Source organism: Lissotriton vulgaris, chromosome 2_1 (genome assembly GCF_964263255.1).
Source record: "Lissotriton vulgaris chromosome 2_1, aLisVul1.2, whole genome shotgun sequence".
NCBI classification, from domain to species: domain Eukaryota; kingdom Metazoa; phylum Chordata; class Amphibia; order Caudata; family Salamandridae; genus Lissotriton; species Lissotriton vulgaris.
In genome coordinates, this window is record NC_141687.1 from 1,755,057,312 (window position 1) to 1,755,084,230 (window position 26,919).

A 26,919-nucleotide genomic window follows, 5' to 3' on the forward strand; every position below is an offset into this window, starting at 1 on the left:
ATATCTCGACGAGTGGCTCATAAAAGCCAGCTCATACAGTCAGTGTGTACAACACACTCACACCACCATCCAACTACTCCACAACTTGGGGTTCACAGTAAACCACACCAAGTCCCACCTGCAACCGTCCCACGTACAACAATATCTAGGTGCCACAGTAAATGCCTCCACAGCGCTAGCTTATCCCTCTCCTGCCACGATATGCAAGCTCTTCTAACCAAATTCGAACTGCAGCACTCACTCCCAGCTCGAGTGTTCATGCAACTCATAGGAATGATGGCCTCTTGCATATTCATAGTGCCTTATGCAAGACTACAGATGCGTCCTCTTCAAGAGTGCCTAGCACGACAATGGAACCAGGCTCAGGGTCAATGAACAGACTTAGTGTTGGTAGACGGTTGAACACACCGCTCTCTGCAATGGTGGAACACCAAAAACCTTTTCTGGAGCCAGTTCCTCAGATAGTCATGACAGCGGACGCATTACTCTCCAGCTGGGGAGCCCACCTACTGCAGCACACCATGAAAGGAAGGTGGACACTACAACAAAAGTTACTCCACAACAACCACCTGGAGTTACTAGCCATTTTTCTAGCCCTAAAAGTATTCCAAAAGCACAAATTGGGCAAAGCTGTCTTAGTCCGCACAGACAACATGACAGCCATGTACTACATAAACAAACAAGGACGGACACACTCTCTGCAACTCTCTCAGTTAGCGCAGCGGATATGGAGATTGGCTATGCCTCGGAACATCTTCCTTTTAGCCCAACATGTTCCAGGGGTACAAAACACCATGGCCGATCTATTAAGAGGACAGACACAACAGATCCACGAGTGGGAACTTCACCCACAAGTTCTTCAACCGTTCTTTCAGATATTGGGACAACCTCGGATAGACCTCTTCGCTACCCACGAAAATGCCAAATGCCCATTACGTATGGGTGAAATTTGCGAAATTGCAAAAAAAGTAAGCGAGTTCGCGAATTTTCCTGCGAACTCGTGGATTTTTGTGCCATTTGCACAAACATGTGACCACGTGTGCCTGTAACTTTGCCAGCGTGCCAAAAGGCGCCGAGGTCCCTTGAGTGAGCTGGCCATTATAGTTCACATGCATCTTGTTTTCTTGTTTTTAAAGGGTCAGAGACCGAGCAGAGCAGCAGATGAGGAGAAAGCAGCATCCTGGTCACAGGAGCTACACGGGGATGGCACTCGGGAAACTCATGGATGCCAAAATACGTTTGGCACAGGACCCCAGAATCCTTCCAAGATAGCTCTGCTGCACGTGTTGGTACAAAGCCATTCTGATCCTGCTCAGTGGGTTCAGGCGCATGCAGCTGCTGCTGCTGGTCAATGTCCCATCTCATACTAAACTACCCCGTACAGGCATATGCTGGCGCTGGGCAGTAGGGTGCAGTGGCATGCGGGTACTCCACGCCTGGTACATGCGCATACCAGTGTCAGGGGGGACATGTGTTTATTGGTGCTGTCTAGCAAGTTATGACTTTACATTTTCACTGCACCAGACGGTGGTACCACATACACGGATCAGGAGCATCCAGGCTTCAGACCTCATGGTGCAAGAGCATAATGGTGCTGTGCGGTACAGGTATAAATGTACTGGGAGCAGGGTGACACTTAGCACAATGTGTGCTCACACCCAGAGGGCTCCCAGGCAATTGAGCACAAATGATTTTCACTCTGAGAGGGCTCCAGGGCAGTTCAGCAGCACAGGGGCTCACACCCACTGGGCCCCGGGGCAGTTCAGTAGCGCGTGGGCTCACAGCCCCTGGGCAGCTCAGCAGCGCAGGGGATCACACCCACAGGGCTTCCGGGCAGTTTAGCAGCACCACCCTCTGGTTCATCACTGCCACCCTCTGCTTCACCACTGCCACCCTCTGGTTCGTCACTGCCACCCTCTGGTTCACCACTGCCACCCTCTGGTTCACCACTGCCACCCTCTGGTTCACCACTGCCACCCTCTGGTTCATCACTGCCACCCTCTGGTTCACCACTGCCACCCTCTGGTTCACCACTGCCACCCTCTTGGTCATCACTGCCACCCTCTGGCTCACCACTGCCACCCTCTGGTTCACCACTGCCACCCTCTGGTTCACCACTGCCACCCTCTGGTTCATCACTGCCACCCTCTGGTTCACCACTTCCACCCTCTGGTTCACCACTGCCACCCTCTGGTTCACCACTGCCACCCTCTGGTTCACCACTGTCACCCTCTTGTTCATCACTGCCACCCTCTTGTTCATCACTGCCACCCTCTGGTTCACCACTGCCACCCTCTGGTTCATCACTGCCACCCTCTGGTTCATCACTGCCACCCTCTGGTTCATCACTGCCACCCTCTGGTTCATTATTGCCACCCTCTGGATCATTATTGCCACCCTCTGGATCATCACTGCCACCCTCTGGTTCACCACAGCACCCTCTGGTTCACCAGTGCCACCCTCTGGTTCATCACTGCCACCCTCTGGTTCATCACTGCCACCCTGTGGTTCATCACTGCCACCCTCTGGTTCACAACTGCCACCTTCTGGTTTATCACGGCCATCCTCTGGTTCATCACAGCACCCACTGGTTCACCACTGCCACCCTCTGGTTCATCACTGCCGCCCTCTGCTTCATAACAGCTCCCTCTGGTTCACCACTGCCACCCTCTGGTTCACCACTGCCACCCTCTGGTTCACCACTGCCACCCTCTGGTTCACCACTGCCACCCTCTGGTTCATCACAAGCACCCTCTGGTTCACCCCTGCCACCCTCTGGTTCACCCCTGCCACCGTCTGGTTCACCACTGCCACCCTCTGGTTCACCACTGCCACCCTCTGGTTCACCACTGCCACCCTCTGGTTCACCCCTGCCACCATCTGGTTCACCACTGCCACCCTCTGTTTCACTACTGCCACCCTCTGGTTCACCACTGCTACCCTCTGTTTCACCACTGCCACCCTCTGGTTCACCACTGCCACCCTCTAGTTCACCACTGCCACCCTCTGGTTCACCACTGCCACCCTCTGGTTCACCCCTGCCACCATCTGGTTCACCCCTGCCACCATCTGGTTCACCCCTGCCACCATCTGGTTCACCCCTGCCACCATCTGGTTCACCCCTGCCACCCTCTGGTTCACCCCTGCCACCCTCTGGTTCACCCCTGCCACCCTGTGGTTCACCACTGCCACCCTCTGGTTCACCACTGCCACCCTCTGGTTCACCACTGTCACCCTCTGGTTCACCACTGTCACCCTCTGGTTCACCACTGCCACCCTCTGGTTCACCACTGTCACCCTCTGGTTCACCACTGCCACCCTCTGGTTCACCACTGCCACCCTCTGGTTCACCACTGGCACCCTCTGGTTTACCACTGCCATGGTTCACCATTGCCACCCTCTGGATCACCACTGCCACACTCTGGATCACCACTGCCACCCTCTGGATCACCACTGCCACCCTCTGGTTCACCACTGCCACCCTCTGGTTCACCACTGCCACCCTCTGGGTCACAACTGCACCTTCTGGTTCATCACAGCACCCTGTGGTTCACCACTGTAGATTATGGGGAAAAAGCACACTTGCCAAGCCTCAACCGGGGGCTGGTTAATGTGTTACTGGATTTGAGCATCAAGTCCGGCACCTGCTTCCTTATCTGTAAGTGCTTCCTGTTGTGGTTTAATTTTTGTGACAGCCTGGAGCATTGTGCCATACTTGTAACTATTCTCTGACCCTGCTTCGAGGGTCAGAGCAGGGTCAGAGAATAGTTGCAAGTAGGCAACAACTCTGGAGGCGCCGCTCAGGAAGCACTTACAGGGTTACAGCAGGTGCCCAAGTTGAAGTTAATTTCTTTGTAACACTTTTGTAAATTGTTACAAAGAAATTAGCTTCAACTTGGGCACCTGCTGTAACCCTGTAAGTGCTTCATGCACTTCAGTTTTTGAAAATCCGTCCCGAACGCGATTTCGTGGATTTTTCTGCAATTTCGCGAGATTCGCGGACCGTGAAATTGCAGAAAATCCGCAAACGGAACGGATTTTACGGCCATGCTTAATGCCCATCCTTCGCCGCCAGGTATCCACACCCGCTGTCCAAAGGCAATGCGATATGGATGAACTGGTCCGGCAAATTTGCGTACGCTTTTCCACCTCCCCCACTGCTTCCACTAATGGTGCGCAAACTTCAGCAACATTTCCTCACTCTCATTCTAGTTGCTCCAACTTGGGCCAGACAACCGTGGTACACCACACTGCTGCAACTATCTGTGGTACCGCACCAAAAGCTACGCCTCTCTCTGCGCTTCCTAACCCAGAACCGTGGAGAAATCAGACACCCAGACCCAACTTAGCTCAACCTAGCAATCTAGCTCCTGAAGTCCTAGAGTTTGGTTATTTTACCCTTCCTCCTGACTGTATGAGCGTCATTAAAGAAGCTAGACGTCCCACCACTAGGGCATGTTATGCAGCCAAGTGGAAGCGTTTTGTAATATACTGCCATAACGACATCAATCCTCTAGATGTGTCTATTCAACACATCATGGGATACTTATTACACCTCCAAAGATGTATCTTAGCGCACACATCTATTTTACTGCATATTGCTGCCATTGCAGCATACCTACAAAATAGACAACATCTATCACTCCTACCTGCCATAAAAGCTTTTATGGAGGGCTTCAAAAGAATAATTCCTCCAAGAGCACCACCTTCACCGGTGTAGAATTTAAACATTGTTCTCACACGGTTAATGGGACCTCCATTTGAACCTTTACATAAATGTGAGTTGCAATTCTTAACTTGGAAAGTTGCTTTCCTAGTAGCTATTACTTCTCTAAGAAGAGTTAGTGAGCTACAAGCATTAACCATTCAAGAACCTTTTCTGCAAATGCATCATAATAAGGTTGTTCTCCGTACCAATCCTAAATTTCTTCCAAAAGTAATTTCACCCTTCCACCTCAATCAATCTGTAGAGCTGCCAGTATTATTTTCACAATTAAGCAAAAGGGGGTGGTGATGGACAGAGTTTCTGAATTAAGCAGAATACTCTCACCCAGTCAAGAGATCAGGGCTTGATCCAACACCGTTTTTTTAGCTCACTGCACCATCCCAGCTCAGAACCTGGCTATATGCAAATTAGTCTGTCCCTGGCCCAGTGCATCATGGGAACAGGGCAGACCAAACTACCAATCTATGTACAGTGTGTAATCTGCAGCTCATATGCCTCGAACGGAAAATGCTACTTTCCAGTATGCATCTGTTCTTGGCATGTAGAGCTGCAGAGTTAAACACACCCACCCGTCTCCCCGGCTACCTTTATCTGGTCCAGTACTATCTTAATGAGACACAGATTTCATGAGCATCCTTCCTGTTTCCCACAAACTCCATAATTTCCCTGCTGGCAAAAACAATCTAAGGATGGAGCCAATGCCCATGCACATTATTGTCCAAATGAGGAGTCACCTATTCTGTGACTTCCAAAGACTTTTCACGACAAAAACAACTGCAGACATCCAGGCTCAACACTAGGTGGCGATCTATGCACAGTGTGTAACTCTGCAGCTCTACATGCCAAGAACAGATGCATACTGGTAAGTAGCATTTTCCTTTTTTAATGATTGTTTATGTAACTAGGAAATTATTTCTCCAATGGAGATATGGAACTCTTCCCTTAGCATCATTCACTGCATCCTGGTCATGTCGCTCCTCCATAGAAACTTGTCCGGTATGCGCATATCCAAAGGAGAACGATGTTCATGTAGTCTTTTTCTGCAAAGGCTATGAGAGGAGCAGGAAATACTGGCTAGTTCCCTTACTCAGGAATTTGGGATTTAGATCTTTCCAAACCGCCTATAGAGTTTTAAAGACAGACTTATCCCCTACTGTAGTTTTTGCCCTGTCTAAATTTTTAACTTCTATGTGGTATGCTCGAAGCCGACGGATAAAAAGGCTTGTATAAAAAGATTGGTCGACTTGAGATAGACTGAAATTGCGGCACTTTATTTTATTACTGTTTTTTTATTATTGGATCACTACTGTTGTTTAATACGTTTTTAAATTTTGTATGAAATGTAATGCATCTTTTATGATCTTGTGATCGAAATAAAGATTTCTCGAATCGAATCGATTGTTTATGTGCAGGAATGGACACTTTCCTGTACATAAACAATCACCAGAGGTGATTTCCTCGTTCTATGTGTGCTGCAGAATGCAGCACATGTAGAAAGAGGAAAAAAACAAGGAGAAATTAATACATTTCTCCTCGTTGCGCCTCCCTACGTGTCCCATGGGGAGGTGTAGCATTCAGACGCATTTCAAGGTTCTCGATTTCATGTGTCAGGTTCCATGGGTGTTGTATGGGAACACCCACAGCAACACCCATGGAATGCTCTTTCACGCAAAGTGCTACGTGTAAAGAAGCCATATTTACAAGGACAGGAAAAGTCATGCAGGGTGGCTTTTCCTCCCCATGTAATATGGGGCAGCAAAATGCACCGCTGGTGCGTCACAAAAAGTAGCGCATCGGTGGCACAAGGTGCTTGTAAATAAGCCCTTCAATCATATCAGAAATTGGAATGTCTGACATAGATTTTGTGCATCAAGGTGTGCGTCCCAGATGTTTCCTTATGAACATATAAGGTAAAAGGATGTCAATTCTGGCCACAATATATTGGTTACATACCTGTATGTGTTCTTATTTAACCTTGAAAGAATAGACATTTGATCCAGACGAATGTTGCATCACATGTTGAATCTATGTCATTAATCGAGTGGTTTGACACTTTCACAGTTCTAAGAAAGATAAGGGCTGGTGGTACCTGTGTCTAAGGGCAGGCATGACAATGATTATGCATAGATCAGGGAATATAGCAAATTCCATTGTGTATGAATGGGAAAGAGGCGACCTCTATTAACTAACAAGGAGTCAGGGTCTACATAAAATGGCGTCAGACCGTAGGGGCTTTACGCCTCTACCACCCCACCATACAACCCTCCCACTACCGGCCCACCATACAACCCTCCTATAAACACAAATCACTTGACATTGCATATCATCCTGTTTGCCTCCTCTGTCACCCCTTGGAAATCATCAAGTCACATTCTCCAAGCATCCCTTTCCATGCCTTGATTGAGGAATCCTCTACCGCCCCAATTATCAGCCCATTTGCACCCCACACGGACTCCACCCACTACTATCATCTCCATGTAATGTGTAAATCTCTGTCCTTTCTTCCGACAGCAACATTTTGGGGAGGGTGGGCTGCAATTCTTACCCTCTCATTGTAATCCCTTCCCAATACAGCTTGAAATGAAGCCACACCATTTCTTACTCTGGCTTTGTCTGCTGGTGTTTTGACCATTGCAGGAGAGCAGATTTTCTTTCATGTGTGCTTTTAAATGTGTGTCCTCATTTTCCTGCTTGCCTCTCACTGCCCTATACCCCAATTATGAGTTATTTTGAAAATATTGTATTATCTCAAGTGGCGTGATCCACTTAGTTGGCGTCACAACCTCAAAGGACATCAATATAGGAAAGAAATTCATCGCTGTTATATAAATGCAATCCATTTGTTTTAATGGTTTTCACTTTGTTGCTAAATGTTCCCGAATAATATGTTACAGAGTTGAAAGAATACCGTCAACAGACACGTCGTGCATCACCGGACTACAGCCTCTACCTCTGCTTTGGGCAATGGCTGACGGAGAAACCCAAGGAGAAGAAGCTGATTCTAGTAAAGGTGAGGAAAGACTGCTTTTTTTAAACCTATTTATTTTCCATGCTTTTTCAGCTTCCTGTCAATATTTTGTTAGTACATATTTGTTTGTAATGTAGTTTGTCACTTATGGCTAAGGCAAACATAGGCACTTCTTTGCTGTGTCAACTTCCAGATTCTCTTACCATTTACACTGGGGGCCAAATCAGTGACAAGGTGGGGGAGGTCTGATGGCTGAAAGTGGGGGTGGTGAAATCTGTCGCAAGACTAATGCTTGACAGAGATGGGCAGGATACTATGAATGGGATGGCAAAATTATGGCGAGTGGCATAATGTAATAGGGTCATGAGGAATTGGGGGTGGGCTAGATAATCTTAAACTGCCAAAATCTGAAAGATGAAATTTGTGTTAGGATTACATTGCTCATGTTGGTTAATTCAACCAGATGAATACCCTCCAAGGCAAAAAAAAATGTTTTACGAGGAAATATCAGTTTCCCACCAACCTCACATTCCTCACCAAAAGTTATTTCTCTCCTAAATTATGTGCCAAAATAGAGGTCCTACTTTCCATGCACACTCGCCTCCCCCCACCTCTGTACACTGTTACTACTTTGGCATCACTACACGGCTTGTTGGTGTAGTCACCTTGGTAGTCCAATTATGGCCTGTGCATTTGTGCTTACTTCCATCCTTACAATGTCAGAATCATTGCTACTATGAAGGGCCTTTTGTTGTGCTGCCATTTTGAATGTTCTACTTCAGATTGTTTAATTTAATCTTCGTTTTAAAGGCTTTTGGGAATTTTGTAAAGTATTTGCTCTATGCTTGCTTTTTAACAATAGCACTGTGATTCAATACCCAGTACATTGGCTATTTAGCCCAAATCTTTCAATCTAATTCTTCAGCAGATTGTATTATTGGAATTGGCATAAGATATTCCACCTTGATTGTGAAGTTCCTTTTTAGGTAAAAATGTACTGATTCAGGTAGAAAGCAGCTAACTTCCCTAATTCAAGCCTTCCCAGTCTGTTCATGTATCGGACTGCTAATATGCAGTCCATCCAGAGGAGGCTACAGCAGTTAGACTTGTGTTAGAGCAAGCTTTTGTTAATGAAGGTTCCTACAAGATGTTACTAAGAGTTGGTATGGACAGAAGATTACTCTTGGAACCCGAGCCCCTGTAGAGATGTCCTAGAGGTTGGCACCCTTGCTGAGGTTTCTCACATCTGATTCTATAACTAGATACAGAAAGGAGCTATTAATGGTCTTGCCATTTCAAGCTTCCATGTTCATTAACCGCCAGCTTAAATGTCCCCCCGCAGTCCCTCCCAGAGTAATCTGAGTGCAATAGGGCCTGTATGGAGGAAATGAGTCTATGAGGCTAACTCAATTGCACAAGGGCAGGGACAATGAGGGAGGACTAGACCGAGCTCCCTCCGAATTCAGCAGAATTTGTCCCTGAGGAGTCTCGGTACACAGGAGCGCGGACCTACTATGAACCCCACAAAATCCTTCTTTTTGGAAGAGAAGCAGACAGACCTCTTGGAGTTCATTATGAAGCCTAGCGAATGGAGGAGATTGATAGTGAGGAACAGGTAAAAATGAAGGGTGTTATGAAATTGAGCCATCATGATTATGAAGAAAGACACTATGGTTTGAAGATTAGGGAAATACAAAGGGGAAGCAATGCCAATCCCCAACTCGCAGAAATTGAGGAGGACACCTAGATAAAGAAGGAACGTTTACTTGAATTAAAACTGAAAGGGATTTCAGGGGGCTATAGGTTGCCTCTGCTGTGTTAGTCTCCACGGACTCCTCTTCTTATTCCCAGGAATCTTCCTTCACAGATATGGGAGTTTAGACGAACATAGCTGTGAGGGAAGAATCAGTGAAAGAGCTGGTCTCAGGGACTGGTGGTGCACTCCACCCCAACCCAGGCCAATTCAGAAACCCATCTTATGAAGAAAACTTTTAATTTTAGATTGGATGCAGTCCTGAAAAGGCAAGACATTAACAGACTTTGAAATGTCTTTCAGTAAGGGCTCACCGAAGAGAAAACTGCTGATTGAGTTATAGTATTTGTTGACACCAATGTTGGTAATCTTGGGTTTCGTGTGCATAAGAATGGACTTCTGCATTCAGCGGAGTGGGTGGTGTTGCACAGAAGAAAAAATATTCTCTGGGTTCAATGTCTTATCAAAGTGAGGTTGATTGAGCCCTAGGTCAAGACACTACTGTCCACTAGGTCCAACAGCATCACAAAGGGCATTTTATGTTTAGGACATGATCCTGGCAACACTTAATAACATTACTGTTGCTCTTCCTATGACCATGACCTGAATGAATGAATGAAAGATAAAGAAGATGAGGATGGTTCTACCTCTTGAGTGGAATAGTTTGTCCCCAAGATGGGTCTATAGCAGGCTTTCCCAAAGAGAAGCTTGGGACCTCCTAGTGCTCTCCCGCTACATTTGAGTAGCTCTCGTGTGTTCACCCAATTGAACTAAAATACAAGCTTTTGCTTGGTTGAATTACTATATGTATACCAAAATAGATAAGTGTGTATTTTCAGAACCCATAATTTCCAAAATAAATTTAAAGCTGAAATTTGAATGGTAGATCATGCAACACCAATAGACGTATTACAAACATTATTATTACCTTGGTATTACTGCTTTGGCTCTAGTGGGAATTGCATCTGTTTCTGTTTTGTATTACCCTTGCAGATTTAAAATTTAGTAAGCCTTTTATACATTACTGCTGACAATCTTTCACTGAGGTGATCACAGGTGGTAATCTTGCATAGGTGGCCACTAATGTAATCTTGTCTCATGTGTACAACACTAATATTAGTAGCTCTGGATCAATTGCAATAAATATAAGTAACTCGTATTACTGAAAGGTAAACAGACAAAATATCGACTCCAAAATATCGACTGGACATAATATCGACTTTTAAATATAGACTGGACAAAATATCGACTGGACAGAATATCGACTACAAAATATCGTTTTAAAGGTAAGTGAAGTAATATCGACTGTATAAAATATAGATAGCAAAAATATCGAATTTTTAATGATATATAATACTTTATAGTGTATATTTATGTAATAATATGTGTGAAAAGTGTGTATTAATGTTATAACATATTTTATTAAATTAATTTTGTTTTTATAATAATTGCGTAATGTAATTCTGTAGCGGGTTGTGGGTTTATAGGGGAATAGGGTGGGAAGTAATTTAATAATAATGAATTAATTAATATATGTTTGTAAATATTTTTAATTAACAATTAATTGATAATTAATTAATATTAATTAGTTAATTAATTAATATAATTTAGTACATATTTTTTTAGTAATTAATTGGTAATTAATTATTTGTAATTAGTTAATTACATTAATTAGAGTACATTTTACATATATATAATTTTGTGTTATTGTAAAGTAATTAATTGGGGTAAAATAATATTAATTATTAAATTAATTACAGGTAATGTGCTAATATATTTACTTTATTGTTATTGTTAATTAATAATTAATTGGTAATTAAATAATATTGATTAATTTTGGGTAAAGGAGTATTTTTAGGGTTCAGGGTCAGTTTTCAGTTTTAGGGTAAAGGGGCATTTTTAGGGTTCAGGGTCAGTTTTCAGTTTTTGGGTAAAGGGGTATTTTTAGGGTTCAGGGTCAGTTTTCAGTTTTAGGGTAAAGGGGTATTTTTAGGGTTCAGGGTCAGTTTTCAGTTTTTGGGTAAAGGGGTATTTTTAGGGTTCAGGGTCAGTTTTCAGCTTTTGGGTAAAGGGGTATTTTTAGGGTTCAGGGTCAGTTTTCAGTTTTTGGGTAAAGGGGTATTTTTAGGGTTTAGGGTCAGTTTTTAGTTTTTGGGTAAAGGGGTATTTTTAGGGTTCAGGGTCAGTTTTGGGTTTTTGGGTAAAGGGGTATTTTTAGGGTTCAGGGTCAGTTTTTAGTATCTTATTTAATTATAGTATGTTAATATATATATGTTTTAACAAATAATATTGTAAAAAAAAATTGTATTACTTTCATTTATTATTTAATTATTATAAGTTAATGTAAGTATTTTTAAGTATATTTTAGTAATTACATTTTAATATTAATTTAATTTAACACTGTTTTTTATAAAGTCGATATTTTTTACAACTATATTATTGTAAACGATATTTTGTACTCGATATTTTTGTACTTACCTGTTTGTAGATACAAACTCGATATTTTGACTGTCGATATTTTGTCCACGATATTTTTGCTAGTCGATATTTTGACACTCGATATTATTTCAGTGATCCTACTGAAAATGTGGGAAACCCCTGGTTTAGGACACGCAGCTTTAAATGTAAATCTAGCTGATTTATCTACTAGGCAAAACGCAATTGAGACTTCGGGTGACACAATTCTCAGGAATCGAGAATTGCTTCGCCATTTAGATCCAGGATGCAAGAGCCTTCTGAGAGAGGGTGCTCAGATGGGGAGGTGATGTCCAACGTTGTGGGCAGTAGCTGTAAAACATTAGTATACTGGCAGTCTGGGTCTAGATCAATGTTAATCGCTGCCTCCTCGCTTTTCGCCAGTGATGAGGAAGTCAGATCCTCTTCATCACTACACGTCTCCCTTCCAAAACTCTTGGGAACGTAGGGCTTTGTGGGGTGGGCAACGCAATTACCAGAATGACACATGAGGCCTTCAGAAAAATTTACAAGAGGATATTTTTTCAATAAGAGGCTTAAGTTGTGCATGCTTGTGCTGAGTTGACCCTTTCCTGCAACCACTAGTTTTTACTAGTGTGTGATGTACAGACGGACGTCTTATCCCCTGTACATGACATCGGATCAGAGGGTTTAGGCTTGGGGGATTGGTCAGGAGCAATGGTAAGCCTGTTAGTTAGGGTATCCTGCAGTGTGGACTACAAGCAGAGGATATGCAAGCTGATGGGAGAAAATTAGAAAAATATTCCCAGGGGCAACCCTTGCCCCCCTTCTGCAGCACATTGTCTTGGCCTTACGGGAAACTATTCCACGCCGCACTATTCTGAGGCAAATCCAACATGGCAGAATATTTCTGCCCTCAAAGAGATCCTATATGCCACCCATGGGTATGCTTAAGAAAAATTAGCAGTCCCAACCTATACCAAACTGGGTCTGAGACCAACATCCCCTCCAACTGGGCTTGTGCCAAACTGACTACAGAAGGCCTATGGAACAAATGCTTCTTTTCCCCAGGCATCCCTCTACACTCTAGTATAAATGGCAAGGCCTCACCCTGGTCCTGTTCAAGTTAATGAAATTCCTGGACCCCGTCCAGCTGTCCTTCATGAGATGATATCCTTCACATACCTTACACCCAGGTCTTGCTGTGAAAAGGTCTAAGCCATTCTCCCTGCTCTAGGAGTAGTTGTCACACCTACCTATTTATGGGGAAGCACTGGCAAGGCCATGTGCTAGCAAACCAATGCTAATTAGCCCACTGGATGCCCAGTCATGTAAAGTAACATTTTAAAAGTCCCTTCTAAATATTTACTAAAGACCGATTTGACCCCTGAAATAGATTTTTTTATAAACATTAATTAAACTTTAAAAATTGTTTTGAGTTATTCCAGTACATTTTTCCAAACCGGAGACTGCAGGTTTATGATTTTATTCTGCTCTTTAGTTATTCCTCATAGGATAACTAGAGCCCTTTACTGTGAAAATTGTTTTGGGAGGTCCAGTCAGTGTAGGTACATGCAAGCATTTCATTCTTGCATGTACCACTTTTAAATATCACCCACACAACCTGTTATGCTACAAGTCCAATTTAGTAGTGTAGTAGTGACTTCTTATATATTTCAACGTAGTGCTTTTTCTATTCAAAACTGGTTATTGTGACAGGTGTGTCTGCAGGGGTCAGGATACACAGTAAGGCCTCAAGACTGCTTCCTTTCCACAGGTGACTTTACACATAAACTGGGACCTGGACAGCAGTGCCACAGTATTCACAGTTATAAAAACAGCAATATCAGCATAAAATAGGGGTGACCAAACAGAAAGAGGTATTTTCCCACACTACTCTGCTAAGCTCTCAGCAACATCCATCTTTTCGGTGTTGCAACTTGACACAGTTGCTCAAAGTTGTTGGTTACCTTACAGTCAAGGATTCTCTTATACTTTTTACTGCAACCCTTATCCACCTCTGACTGTCTCTTTGATTCTCTTGCTTTCTCTTTCAACTCTAAGGTTTGCTTCTTCTTTCTAGGAGATGTTTCATAAATCTTCCCTTTCAGCAAATATTTTATTCATTAAACCTTAACACACTCACTTTTAGCCTATCTCTCTCATGATGTGGGTCAAAGGCTGATGATTAAATTAAGATCCAGTCCCACAAAATGAGTGCGGGTGCCCAGTACCTATAACCACTGGCACAAATTAAGCACTGCTTATCAGTCCTGTTAAGCAATGAGTAGGCTGTTCATCTGAGTCTCAGAGAGTCTAGTCTGTAAGAAGATTCTGTTAGTGATCGATATATTATAACATTTTTCTTTTTTTTCCAGATCGTGCCCAGGTTTTGCAGTTTTTTTCATGAACTCATCCAGGGAGAAGGAGCCTCCTCCTTGAATAGCGAAACCATCAGCCTGCAAATTTCCAATAGCAGCTCCAGCAGCCTTTTCGATCTGCTTGATTCTTACTCCTTAATGGACATAGATCTGACATACTGATTTTTCTGCTGTGGGAGAAATAAGAGAATGACAGCGCATGGCATGCTCAAGAGGAAGACTTTACCTGGTAAAAATCCTCTGTATAGAATGTAAAGGGATATGGGAGTAGGAAAAAGTGTGGTCCCACCCAGAGTGTAAACCGCCTAGGTCTTGACTCGAAAGGGACCTATTGAGGTAAATAATGCTGTACCAGCGTTTACCTGTATCAGGAAAGAAAGTGTTTCCTAAGTTGAAAAAGAACAAGCAACAATTGCAGACCACATCTGAATCCATATTCTCCTGACAGTCTGTTTACTCTCTTGTTGGAAGAATGACATTGGTGACAAATTGTGGTACCTATACTGCTGAACTACCAGAGGACGGGCCTATTATAATAGAACCTTTCACTGTGAACTACAGTGGCGGGAACATCTGTTTACGGAATGAAGGAAAATCATCCAACTCTTTAGTGCTATGAACCACTGGGTTATTTCATCCAGTAGGAAGTGCTAATCAGGACTCTTCAGCGACAGTACTGATAAGGTGGAGGTGAGTACTGATAAGGTGGAGGTGAGACGAGCTGCAAAAGGCAATGCACTTTAGCTAATGTAACTCCGAAGGAAGAAATTAAAGTAAGAAGGATTGATCTTAAAGAGGCGGATGAAGAAGAAATCTGCATATTGGGGGAAGAGGCACTCTGGAAATGGCTGTGCTCCTAAATTAGGTGAGAAGAGGAGTAACCTTTGTGAAAGGTTATGCATTGTACCTAGTTGCAGTCTGCTAAAAGAATGAGGGCCATTTCACTGGAAGTTGCTTCTCTTTTGAGAGAGAGCTGGCATCTCCTGTTCATATGGAAGAAGATGAAACCGAGTTCTGATCCAGTACTCAAAGGTGAATCGGCAATTTGTTTCTGGAGATGTGTGCCGTGTAGCACAGTGGTTTGCTAAAAATCAAGCTTTGCAAGGAGAGAGCGTCACACACCACAGTTTGGTTGTAAAATATGTACCCGCAAATGCATAGTAGGACTGTTCACAGCAATATTGTATATATAGACAACATGGAAGGATCATAATGTCTATAAAACCTAAGCTAGAACGCTAACTCCACCTGAAGCAAGTGGCGTGTGATGTGGAAAACAAGATAATGGATGGGAAGGTTGGCTGAAGGGTTAAGCATGAATGGATGGAAGGTTAGCTGCGATGGTTAAGCATGTGTGTGATGCCATTGTGCAACACCGGCAGATTAGCTAATAGCCTTTCCTGTCGTCTTGTGGCTGTTGTGCTGCTGGTATTAATTTATTGTGAGACTTATTTGCCAATTCACACTAACACCATCCCGCCATCACAAGAATGAAAGGCAAGAGCAAGCACAATTTGTAGTCTGAGCCTCTAGGCTTCCCATGCAACTTGCACATTGTGTTGGAGCCACTATTGACAAAAAGAACAGGTTTGCAAAACAGTAAGCAAATGCTTTCTGGTCTTCAAAATAAATTCATAGAAATATTGGACGTTTGGTATAGACAATAAAGGAGCTGCAAACAAACCCTACCTAAGGGCCAAAAAAAATTAGTTTGGAAAATGTACATATGCTTTACATTTAGATGGCTAGCTAACCTGCTTCCTTACATAACGCTACCACTGTGGGTATGGCATAACAAAAAGCATTCCACTTCTATCCCCCAGTGACTGATCTGCATATTAAGGATAGGACCTCATACTTCATTCCACTACAACTATGTTGACTGGTGTCATTACTGACATGGTTTATTTTGTTTATTACTTCTCAAAGAGCAATTTAGAAACCTACATCAGCACAACTTCACATGCAACATACTAAAACACAAAGGTAATACATTAGTCTGTGAGTCAAGTAGGGGTGTTCCTAGATTGGTATAACCATTTTTTCCCTCCAATTTCATGGTACCATGTTATTGGCACTTGGATGAATTGCACACAGCAGCCCTACTTTATACACCTTTGAAATGTTTAACCTTATGTGTTTACATTTTTCATAATATTCTATTTAGATTTCCTTATAGAAAAAAGGGGTACTCTATATTTGTAAAACTAATTATTGATGAAATGCAATGTGTCATAACAGTACGATCACAGTTATGGGTATGTCATTATTGACAGTGCGCCATCACGCCATTCCGCTATGGTCCTATCTTCATTAAAGTCATAACTAATAGAGTAATATCAACAGAACTACAATCTAACCATAAATACATACAGAGATGTCTTTGTTGATAGTATGACAACGTGTTTTTCCCCTGTGAACTACTCAGTGACATCATTGCTAAAGGAGCGATACCACAATGGTATTATCACATATTCGGTGGTGCCTTTATTGAGGGAGCACCATTATATATAATTGATTTTGTGATTTCATAGTTAGTGATATTGCTGAAGTTTTGTGTCATTCGAACTCTACTCCGCTGCTCTATCACCTTCAACGTTCTCACACACAATTGAACTCTGCTTACCAACTTCAAATTATGGTAGTCGGAGTTTGGCATCACAAATCACTCCATTGTGATCTCACTCTCACTGATGTTATTACAAACTTTCATCACTTCAGACAAGAATCTTCTGAGATTCCATATTGAATGGGATCATTTGTCACTGCTAAGGTGCATGACAGAAATCTGACGTGAACGTGTATTCACCTACCCTGCGTTCCTGGTAGTCACTAGGTAATCATTCCATTAAGGGGTTTTGTGGAGGCCAAAATAACATTTGATTTTCCATAAGTCAATATGAGGTCCCAAGTAAGCACATTCAAATAAATATGTCTCTTTATTTTTTCACATACTGATTTCTGCTGCAGTGCAGTGAAGGTCAGATGGATTCCCTCTAACAAAGATGCATCGTTTCAGACTGGTTGAGTGTTTTTGTACCTTTTGTTTTTGTTGCTAACAGTGCATATTTAAGTACAATTACGAGTTGTATTTTTTTTTTTTAAATCAGAAAATATTTATACATTTTGAGTGTGAGTTTAGCCGTTTTCGTTGATGCCACAGCCAAGGGGGTTGCATTAATACATTTGTGCCATCTTGGAACATCTTGTGGAATGATGTGTGTCCACTTCTCAGTTGCACCCTACTGCCATATTTGAGTGGGAGCACTTCAAACTGAAAGGGGAGAGCTCTGGCACTGACAAGCCAAGCTTCCTGTGTGCATTTTTCTGCCAGACAGCCATGTCCGTGTTCGTGAGAGCCAGTCTTGAGAGAGTGTTCACTTACTTGCTCTTGCACAAGTAAAAATAATCTGACTCGCGCAGAAGGGTTTTAAAAAAACTTTCAGATGTAAATAGGGGAGTTTTGGTTCACATGCATAGTTGGAAGTGTAGAAGTTTCAACCTTGAAATTCCAAGTTGATTTGTTCCCTCGAGTATCAGGTGCCAAGCTAGAAATCGAGGAAGGACATATCTATCAAAGAATTTCAAGGTTGCTTATGTGTATCATTTCATCTGTAGTCCTCCACATGCATAAGGCTAATGTAGGTCATCTATCCAGGAATGTTAAAATTCATCACAGGATTTACTTATCAATCATCTCAAGTTGCTTGTAGTTGAACATGCTTCATGTTATATCTACATTATTCATCGTGTCAGCTATTGTGATATAATTGACAGTGGTGGGCCCATAACTAGAGATTTGAAAATGTACGAATCCATGTGTAATTCTGTTTTAGAGGAGAGAATCTAAAAAATAGGATTGCTTCAATAAGAAAAGTGAGCACATCCCAGATAAGCTTGCAACGAGCCTCTCATTAGCCTGTTATTACACCCTGCACCCCATATGAGAGATCAAGGCTGCTGACCTCTCCAAAAGCGAACAAATGAAACCACACCGTGACCATTCTGAGCCAACAAGGAACAATGAAATGCACTATGCAGGAAATTAGGAACTTTGTTAAGGAAACCCCAAATGCACTAAGAATTTGCACTAAATTGCTTTTCTTTGTACGTTGCCTGCACTTTTCCCCTGCAGGCTTAGTTTACTTTTATGATTGTTTTTTTGTGGAATATTGTTTTTTAACTGGTTATTCTGTCTGTAAATAAAGAAATGTATATTTTGTTAACGCCCATTGAATCTCCACAAAGTAGTGTGTGTTCTACGAGTCCTCAGATTAGTTTGCATCGTTGATTGTCGGGGAATATTGAAACTGCTTATTCTGTCTGTAAATAAAGTATTTTGTTAGCACCTATTGGATCTCCCCAAATCAGTCTGTTTTATGTGTTCTTATGTGTAGGTATCAAACTGATTTTTAAAAGCAAATGAATGTAATAGATTAAACCTGTGATGGAGCTAATATTTGGGTGACAGAACAACACTTTGTATATAATGTTGCTAACAAACACAAATGAATAAGAGCACTATGAAAACCAGGTCAGATCCAAGTAAGCTGCATGCAAGAGCAAGCTACTCCAGTCAATAATAGCTCTTGGAGAATGCTTGGGGGGCATAAATATGGGGCAGTGCCAAAAATAAGACCAGGGAAAACCTGGTCTTAAAATCTGACGAGATGAGAAATTATTAATTTCTCTTTGTGTTTGCTGTTTCCTTGTGTGCAGCATTTTGCAGCACACATAGAAAAAGCAAATCGCCACCAGTGATTGTTCATGTGCAGGAAGGTGTTCATGTGCAGGAAGGTTTCCCTTTTTTCACATCAACCATCATTAAATAATGACGAGTTGCAACTTCTATGTGTGCTGCACAAAGCAGCACAGTAGAAGTTACAAATCGCCATTATGAATTGTTTATGAGAAGAAAGGGGCACCTTCCTACTCATGAACAATCATTCACTGCATTGGTGCCTGCGTTGGCGCTAGGCAGCTAGATTTAGCGGCAGCACTAGGTGAAACGCAGGGGTGCATTGCATTCTTGTGATAACATCGCATCCCTGCATTTTTAAACTGACGGAGCGTGGGGTTAGCAATTTTGGAGCTACACCGCGCTTTGGTAATTTATTGTAATTATGGCCCTAAGTGTTTTGACAAGTGCATGTTCACTTCTATCAGCCTTGTTCTGTGATCTGTCAATGCCAAATGCCTCTGACACCTATGCATTATGGGACATAGTAGGCCAAATCTTACGAGTAGTTCAAGACAACCTACAGGCGTCTTTAGCCAAACCACCTAAGATGACTGGGATGTAGCAAACGTTGTTGATCAGTTTGGCCTGGACATGACTGATTGCGTGGGTCATGCAATTGGAACAAGTGTGTTGCTCTGGCATCAGACCTGAATGAGGTATACAGGCTTCTCTGGGGATATCGAGGCACCCTCCATGGACATGCTATTTGATGGATCTCGCTTCTTCAGTGAGTAAGCACACTCTTCTGGAATCATTTAAAAAATGAAATGTTACAGCACAGAAAATTCCTTGGTTTGTCTGCCACTACCTACAGTTTTCACCAACAGTTCCAGCCCTTTCCGGGACACGGTAGGGGTTTTTAATATCACCAATTCCAGACACTGGCACCGGCACAACAACCTTCTCAGCCTTTTCGAGGCCACAGCTCACAGAGATCACGCTCAGAGAATCATGGACAAAGTGCCAGCCAGTCTCCTGCCTCTTCGGCATCTGTTTTTTTACACACTTACCCTATAGAAGGCAGGATATGATATTTCCTTCAAGGGTGGTGAAACATCTCTTCAATCACTTGGGTCATCCCAAATGTCCAACTGGGCCACGCCCTCCCATTTCTTATTTCTTCTATGCACATCAGCATCTGATGGAGTCCTCGATGCAGCAGATGTAGACCTTTTTGGCCAAAAGAACCATAGAGAGGGTCCGTCCCCGGAAGCAGAAATTGGTGTTACTCCTGCTACTTACTTGTGCCGAAGAACAGATGGCTGCATCCATTTTAGTTCTCTGTCCTCTAAATACCTTTTTTGTGGAAGAATAAACTCAAAATGCTCACACTGACCCAGGTTTTGTCTGCCCTGGGTCCAATAAGCATTGGACCTGTAGATGCCTAGTACCACATTCCCATCCACTAGGCCCACAGGCATTATATGTGCTTCTTTAGTTTTCAGTGCTCCCTTTTGGCCTTACAGGTGCCATTAGGATATTCATGAAAGTATTTGCTTTGGTCACAATGCACCTTCAGAGTTGGGTGGGCCCGTCTTTCTCGACTTTGATGAGTGTTTGCTAAACCTGGGCTCAACCCAGGCAGTGGTTGACTACCTCCAAATGACAGCAAACCTCCTAACATTGGGGTTCACTATCCATGTGCCAAAGCCACACCACTCCTTCGCAGATGGTCCTATCTATCCTCATCATCTTGGGCATGGTGCATTTTCATGTCTCCCCCTAGGGTGGAGAGTAAAAGACATTTGGGCTATGATACCGATGTTTAAGCCTCTGTCCTCGATCTCCCTGAGGATGGTGTTGAGACTATTGGAACCCTGCATCCTGCTAGTCAACGAAGCCAGATGGCACATGCTTGGTCTGCAGGGAGTTCTGAAGGATCAGTTGGCACTGCACTAGAGGAAACTATCTAATTCCATCCAGGATTTAACAGAGATTACAACAAATCTTGCCAATAACTACCACAGCACCCACAGCATCATATACATTTATAGTGCTATCTCAGCCGCAGGCACCTTATGCAATAGCGCCTTCTCAGCTCTCCCAGCACCATATACCCAGTAAAGATCTAGCCAGGCTTTATCTCAGCCCCCCTCAAGCTCATGTGCACCTGAGGATTTGAGACAACAGTTTCAAAATTATGATCTTAGTATAAGGAGCTGGTCAAATATCAACTCAGCAGGGATAACAGAGCAAGTTGGTTAGGTGTGGATCATCCATCTTTTCCCCACTAATAAGAATGAGCAATGTCAACATTTTTGGACAGTAGAGTTCTCAAGACAGCTTTCTCTTAGGAGCGTGTCCCATCTACAGTGAAACTTGGAACTAGTATATACTTTCCCGACTCCACTTCTCCTGGCTTGAGTTCTGAAGATCAAGACTGACCAGGCCCAAGTCTTTTTAGTGGTGCCACATTGGACCAGGGGGGTGTGGTACCCAGGAATTCTGAGTACGAGCATCTGTCCTCTGATCAAGCTGCCACTTCAGGAGAATGTACAGTGTCAGAAACAGGGCTGGGTCCTGCACCTTGGCCTCCCAAATTGGCACCTCCATGTGTGGAGACTGAACAGCAGTACTTGGTTTCCTTTGATCTTCCTTCTGAGGTCAGTGATGTTATTCTAGCACCCATCTATGAAAAAAGTGTGCACCGGGTGCCTGGACAAGTTTCTGGCTTGGTACAGAACCCATCAGATTGATCTGCTACAAGTTAAACTGTCTGAAATGTTGTTTGGTTTTTGCGTCTGCCCACAAGGACTTGTGTTGGGCACTGTTAAGGACTATCTGTTCTTTCTTTCTGCTTTTTTTACGGTTGCCAGTTCAGCCCTCTTTGTTTAAATCGCCTGTTGCGTCCAAGTTCCTCAAAAGTTTGCTCCATTTGTTTGCTTTAAAAGCCCTTTGTGATTCCACAGGGATACTTATATCTGGTCTTTAACTTTGTCATATGCACCCCTTTTTAACCAGTGCACAGTTGTCTACTGCGTCTTTTAACACTGAGAACTGTGGGGCAGATTTACAAGCCCCTTGCAACATTTTTGCGCCACCGTTGTGTCACTTTTGTGATGCAGCGGCAGCATAAAAAATGCAGCAAATTTACACCGTGATGCATCTAGGAAGATGTGTCACGTTGTAAAGCCCTGTGTCACATTATACCTGCATCAGGTATAATGTATGCAGGGTTGGGGTTCCTATGCAGGAAAGCCTCGTAAAAGTGATGCAGTGAAATCTACATGATTTCACTGCGTCACTTATAAGGCGTCACTGCGTCAAAACCATAAGAATCTCTGATGCATCTGTCTATCCTTGCACCATGGTGCACCGTATTGTAAATACGGCACATCCATGGTGGCTATCAGGGTGCCGCAGGGAAAATTGTGCATCTCTACAGATGCATCACTTTCTTGTAAATCCGCCCTGTCTTTTTATTTGTAAAAACATCGACTTGGCATTTGAGCGAGCTTCACCACTCAGTCAACTCAAAATGCACATAATTTTTTCCTGAAAAACTGGTTATTCGGGGACGAGCAGCATTCATGCCAAAAGTGGAAACACCCTTTCACATCAGACATGCTAACACCCTTCTGAGGTGCTTTGACCTGCCTCACCTCTCGAAAGAGGAGCCTGCATCATTTGATTCACAGGAGAGGCTTCAGTTTTTTATATTGATCATACCAGGGGCCTCCAAGTGTACAATCAACTCCTTGTGGGTTTTTCCGGGGCAAGGAAGGGTAAGGCGGGTTACAACCTCATTCCACTTGAGCTAAGGCTGCTACTACTGTGTTGGCACACAGATTACCTGTCCTGGATATTTGTCAGGCCACTACATGGTCATCAGTGTGCATGTTCGTGAAGCACTACTTTCTCAACAGTTAATTCGTAGGGATGGACAATTTACCCATTTGGTCTTGCAGGACTTTTTGGTCTGAGCCAGTCCACAAATCCAGCATCGGACAAGGTATGGCTTCAATATTTATTGACAAGGTGAGGATTCTGCGGTGAAAAGTATCCACCAGAAGAAAAAGTTACTTACCTTTAGTAACACTTTTTTTGGGGGATACTCTTATCTAAATATAGGTTCTTCACTACCCTCCCACATTCTGTTTCTGTGGAATGGACTCTTTTTTTATCTAAAAAGGTCACAAATTAGAGACCTTCACACTGGTCAAGCCAATTTACCAATGGGCTCTGCTTCTGATGGTGCAGAAAAGCCTTTGAAAGTAACTGATACCATCGCGCCTGGGTGGTGTTTACTTGAGGCCCCTTTTGTCACTTCAGAGGCAGGGCCGTTTCTACCATTAGGCAAGCCTAGGCGGCTGCCTAGGGCGGCAAAAGGGGGAGGGCGGCAAAAACAAGTTTGGGAAACCCCTTAATAACAATCAATAGCTAAGGATTCGGAAACAGTGTCTGTCATCCTCTGTGAAAAAACGATTGGAATGTACACCTTTCATTTCCGGCTGCTCGCTTTCTTCCGATAGCCTCACATTTCAGGATAGTTTACTGACAATTTGAAGGCTTTCCGTCTGTGCCACACACACAGTTTTTAAATCAAAATATCGGATTCACCAAGAAATAACACCTAAATAGAGTCCCTAATTAAAAAAAAAAATGAAGAGATGAGGCGATGTGAGGCCTACACAAATGTCCGCTCCGATTTATTCAGCTCTAAACTAAGTTCCAGGGATCTTCGTCCATCCCGCTCACTGCAATTTCAAGTGCTGACCCACTAGTGTTGATAGTGGAGGGGAGGGGAGGGGAGGCAGACAGTGGAAATTGCTGTTGTGCAATTCTTAAGCAGAAACTATGGCTGGAGATAAGTAAACATGACAAAATTGCATAAAAAAGGACCAACATTTCCGAGGGGGATACGTCTGCCCAGCCCCTCACACTGTAAAAGAAGTCTTATTTACAAGGCAGCGTTAAGTGGCTTAACGCTGCCTTGTAAATAAGGCGAAGACCCTATCGCCACAGGAAAGTCATAAAATGTGATGTGCCAATGGTGATAGGGGCTTGTAAATATGCCCCATGGTTTTCTAAATATTGTGGTTGAAGATTTCAACGTAATACCGTGGCTCTGATGCGGAGATAGGGAGCTCCCATAGCTGAAAGATTCACATGAATACTTGTGAGTGTGATACTGCAATAACAAAGAATAGTACCTATATGAGGTAAAGCTACTACCATATGTGGGTCAGGTAAATGAAGCAGTTTGGCAGTATGCAATACTCTTTGTCACCTAGGGCCAGATGTAGGTAATCCCCGATTACCGATTCTTAAATACCGAATCAGTATGATTCGGTATTTAAGAACTGGCAATCTGGATGTAGGTATATTTACCGAATCAATTAGCGAATCGGTAAGATTCGGTAATTACCGAATCGGTATTTACCGATTCGGTAATTGCCATTGATCCCTATGGGCCTTGAGGCCCATAGGAATCAATGTCAATTACCGAATCGGTAAATACCGATTCAGTAAAATTACCAAATTTACAAGGGGGACAGGGTGTCACTTTGACACCCTGTTGCACCCCTGATTCTGGCTTGTGTGCAATGTGACACATACATGCCCTTAGGGCATGTATGTGTGCCACATGGCACAGGTGTACATGCACAGATGTGCATGTACACAGGAATTCGTTATTTACCATGAGATAGTATTTCATGGTAAATAACGAATTCTTAAGGGCCTGTGGCACTATTTTAAGTTCCACCTACATCTGAAATTACCGATTCGGTAAATATACTGAGTCGGTATTTTACCGAATCTGTAAATTTACTGAATCGGTTAATTTACAGATTCGGTAAAATTTGGGTCCCCTACATCTCAAAAAACAATTACCAGTCGGTAAAGGCCGAAATCGGCCGTTACCGACTGGTAATTGGCGACCTTCGTCTGGCCCTTAGATGCTTAAACAGCTGAGAATCTAAGGCATTCTATCACTATCCGTTTCATAAATGAAATCACCTGCTCTCACCTTGCACCTCTCACATGTTTCGTCTTCTCAGGAGATGCCATAATTTTACATCGGACATTCTCCTTATCACCCCTCAGTTGGAATGCCCAAAAAATTATAACATCCTTGAACCGAAAGACAATGCGAGCCTTTAAAATATCGGCTGTCCCCAGTGAAATTAATTTGTGGTCCCCGCGTGACCCCGTGGGTACACATTCACATGCCACCGCCATACTGAAGTTTGTCACAATGTGGCCACACTTTTAGACTCTGCTCTCAGAAGCCAAGCGGCTAGGGAAATGAAGGGCTGCGTCAAGCTGAAACCGTGGAATTTATACAGAGCTTGCCTAGGTCTGAAGAAAAAAATCCCAGACTACATATGTAAACCTGTTCTACTTCAATACTATTGTTGATGTGTTTTATTGATTAATGTTGAATAAAAGTTCTTTTTATATCTAATGCATTCATTCTTCTAGCCTGGATGACAGAGGGAGAGAGTGATGGTAGTAAAAGGGAGGGGAGCATTTTTCTATTCTTGCCTAGGTTGGCAAAACACCTAGAAACGGCCCTGTTCAGAGGAGAACAATGCTGGTGTGGAGCTGCACAATGCCACCTACCAGCCCACAGGAGTACTGCTTTTGAGATTCTAGATCCAGTCTGACACCTAGTGGAATATTCAAAAGGTGAGGAATCTGTGATGAGATAGAATGTCCACCAGAAACAGTTACCAAAGGTAAACGTTTTAGTTATGAAATGGCAGCCATGACGATTGTTCTGCTGTCGCATTATGGAACATTTGTTATCCTTTTAGTTTTACACTGACATTTAATGTTTTCTTGTAGACTGATGCTGGTTTACAAATTATATGTGTGAGTTTTTGGTTTTTCCTGCGTGGTTAAGTCTGGTAATATTATTGAGACTAATAAACAGCTGATGGATACATGCTGCCATTCCTGTTGCGTGAGACTGGCCTCCTTTATTTACATTGGAACCATCAAGACTAGGTTTGGGCGTTTCTAGTGCCTACTTACACAGAGGCAGTTCCAATGCTATTCAAGGTTCTAATGATGTTTGTGGAATAATCCCATGATGTTTACCAAGTGTATTTGTGAGAGGTGCAACCATGAGCATCTTTATTAAGTATTTGAATTGTGAAAGCTGGGACAACAAGATCATGTCATGTGCAAGTGGTATGAAAAAGAACAAGAAAGAAAGCAAAGTTTTGAGCACAGCAAGGAACAAGAGCATGGGGACTGCTAAGAAGGCCAGTCAAAAAAGAGAAACATTTTCTTTTGTGGGTTCCATCTTCCATAGATTGGACCAGTGGCTTCCCATCAGTCTTGGGAAGCTTAGTGGCTCTGTGCATGTTACCTGCTCTCCAGGCCCCTGGAGCAGGGACAGCAGGAGTGGAATCTGTGTCTGGAGCCTAAGACAGTACTTACAGGCAAGTCCCTAAAGACACATCTGGAATGAAAGTCAAAGTTTTCTGTAAAAAACATCAATCAAAACACAGTTACACAGAAGGCACTTGGGGCTGTAGCAGATAGCATATAGAAGTATAACACGTGTAATGGAAAATAGCCAGCAAGCATAAAAATAAATAAAGCTAATCCAAAATGGCATGTCCATGGACCATATCTTTGCCTCCTGATCAGTTGGATCATGTAATGCTAAAATCTATACATTTCAATGCTACATGCATACCCTTTTTTAAATGTAAATGAATGGTGGAAAGATTAGAGACGGAATCAACGAAACAAACTGTTGCTAATGTTATACTCATTGAGCAAACTGAACATTGTTTACCTAGCTACATTGTGTTATCAATGTCTCACTGGGACAGAGGTCTCCTCTTTTGCCTAAGAGCTGGGACCATAAGATATTTGCTCTGTTTTCGTCTTGGGTATAATGGTAAACTTGATTCCCTGCCTTGCCCATGTGATGGCTGCAGTGAACAATATATG

General features: G+C 43.0%; 1 protein-coding gene across 2 annotated transcripts in view; it reads left to right on the forward strand.

Annotated features, from left to right (window-relative positions):
- The window catches only part of LOC147733238 (interferon regulatory factor 3-like), a 54,802-nt gene extending 36,186 nt beyond the window's left edge, over positions 1–18,616 (forward strand). For both annotated transcript variants that reach the window (XM_086957799.1, XM_086957800.1), the window contains exons 11-12: positions 7,621–7,736; positions 14,262–18,616. In XM_086957799.1, coding sequence (XP_086813925.1) covers positions 7,621–7,736; positions 14,262–14,426 — 281 coding nt within the window. In that variant the 3' untranslated portion in view covers positions 14,427–18,616. The remainder of the gene's footprint in view (positions 1–7,620; positions 7,737–14,261) is intronic.
- The last annotated feature ends 8,303 nt before the right edge of the window (positions 18,617–26,919 follow it).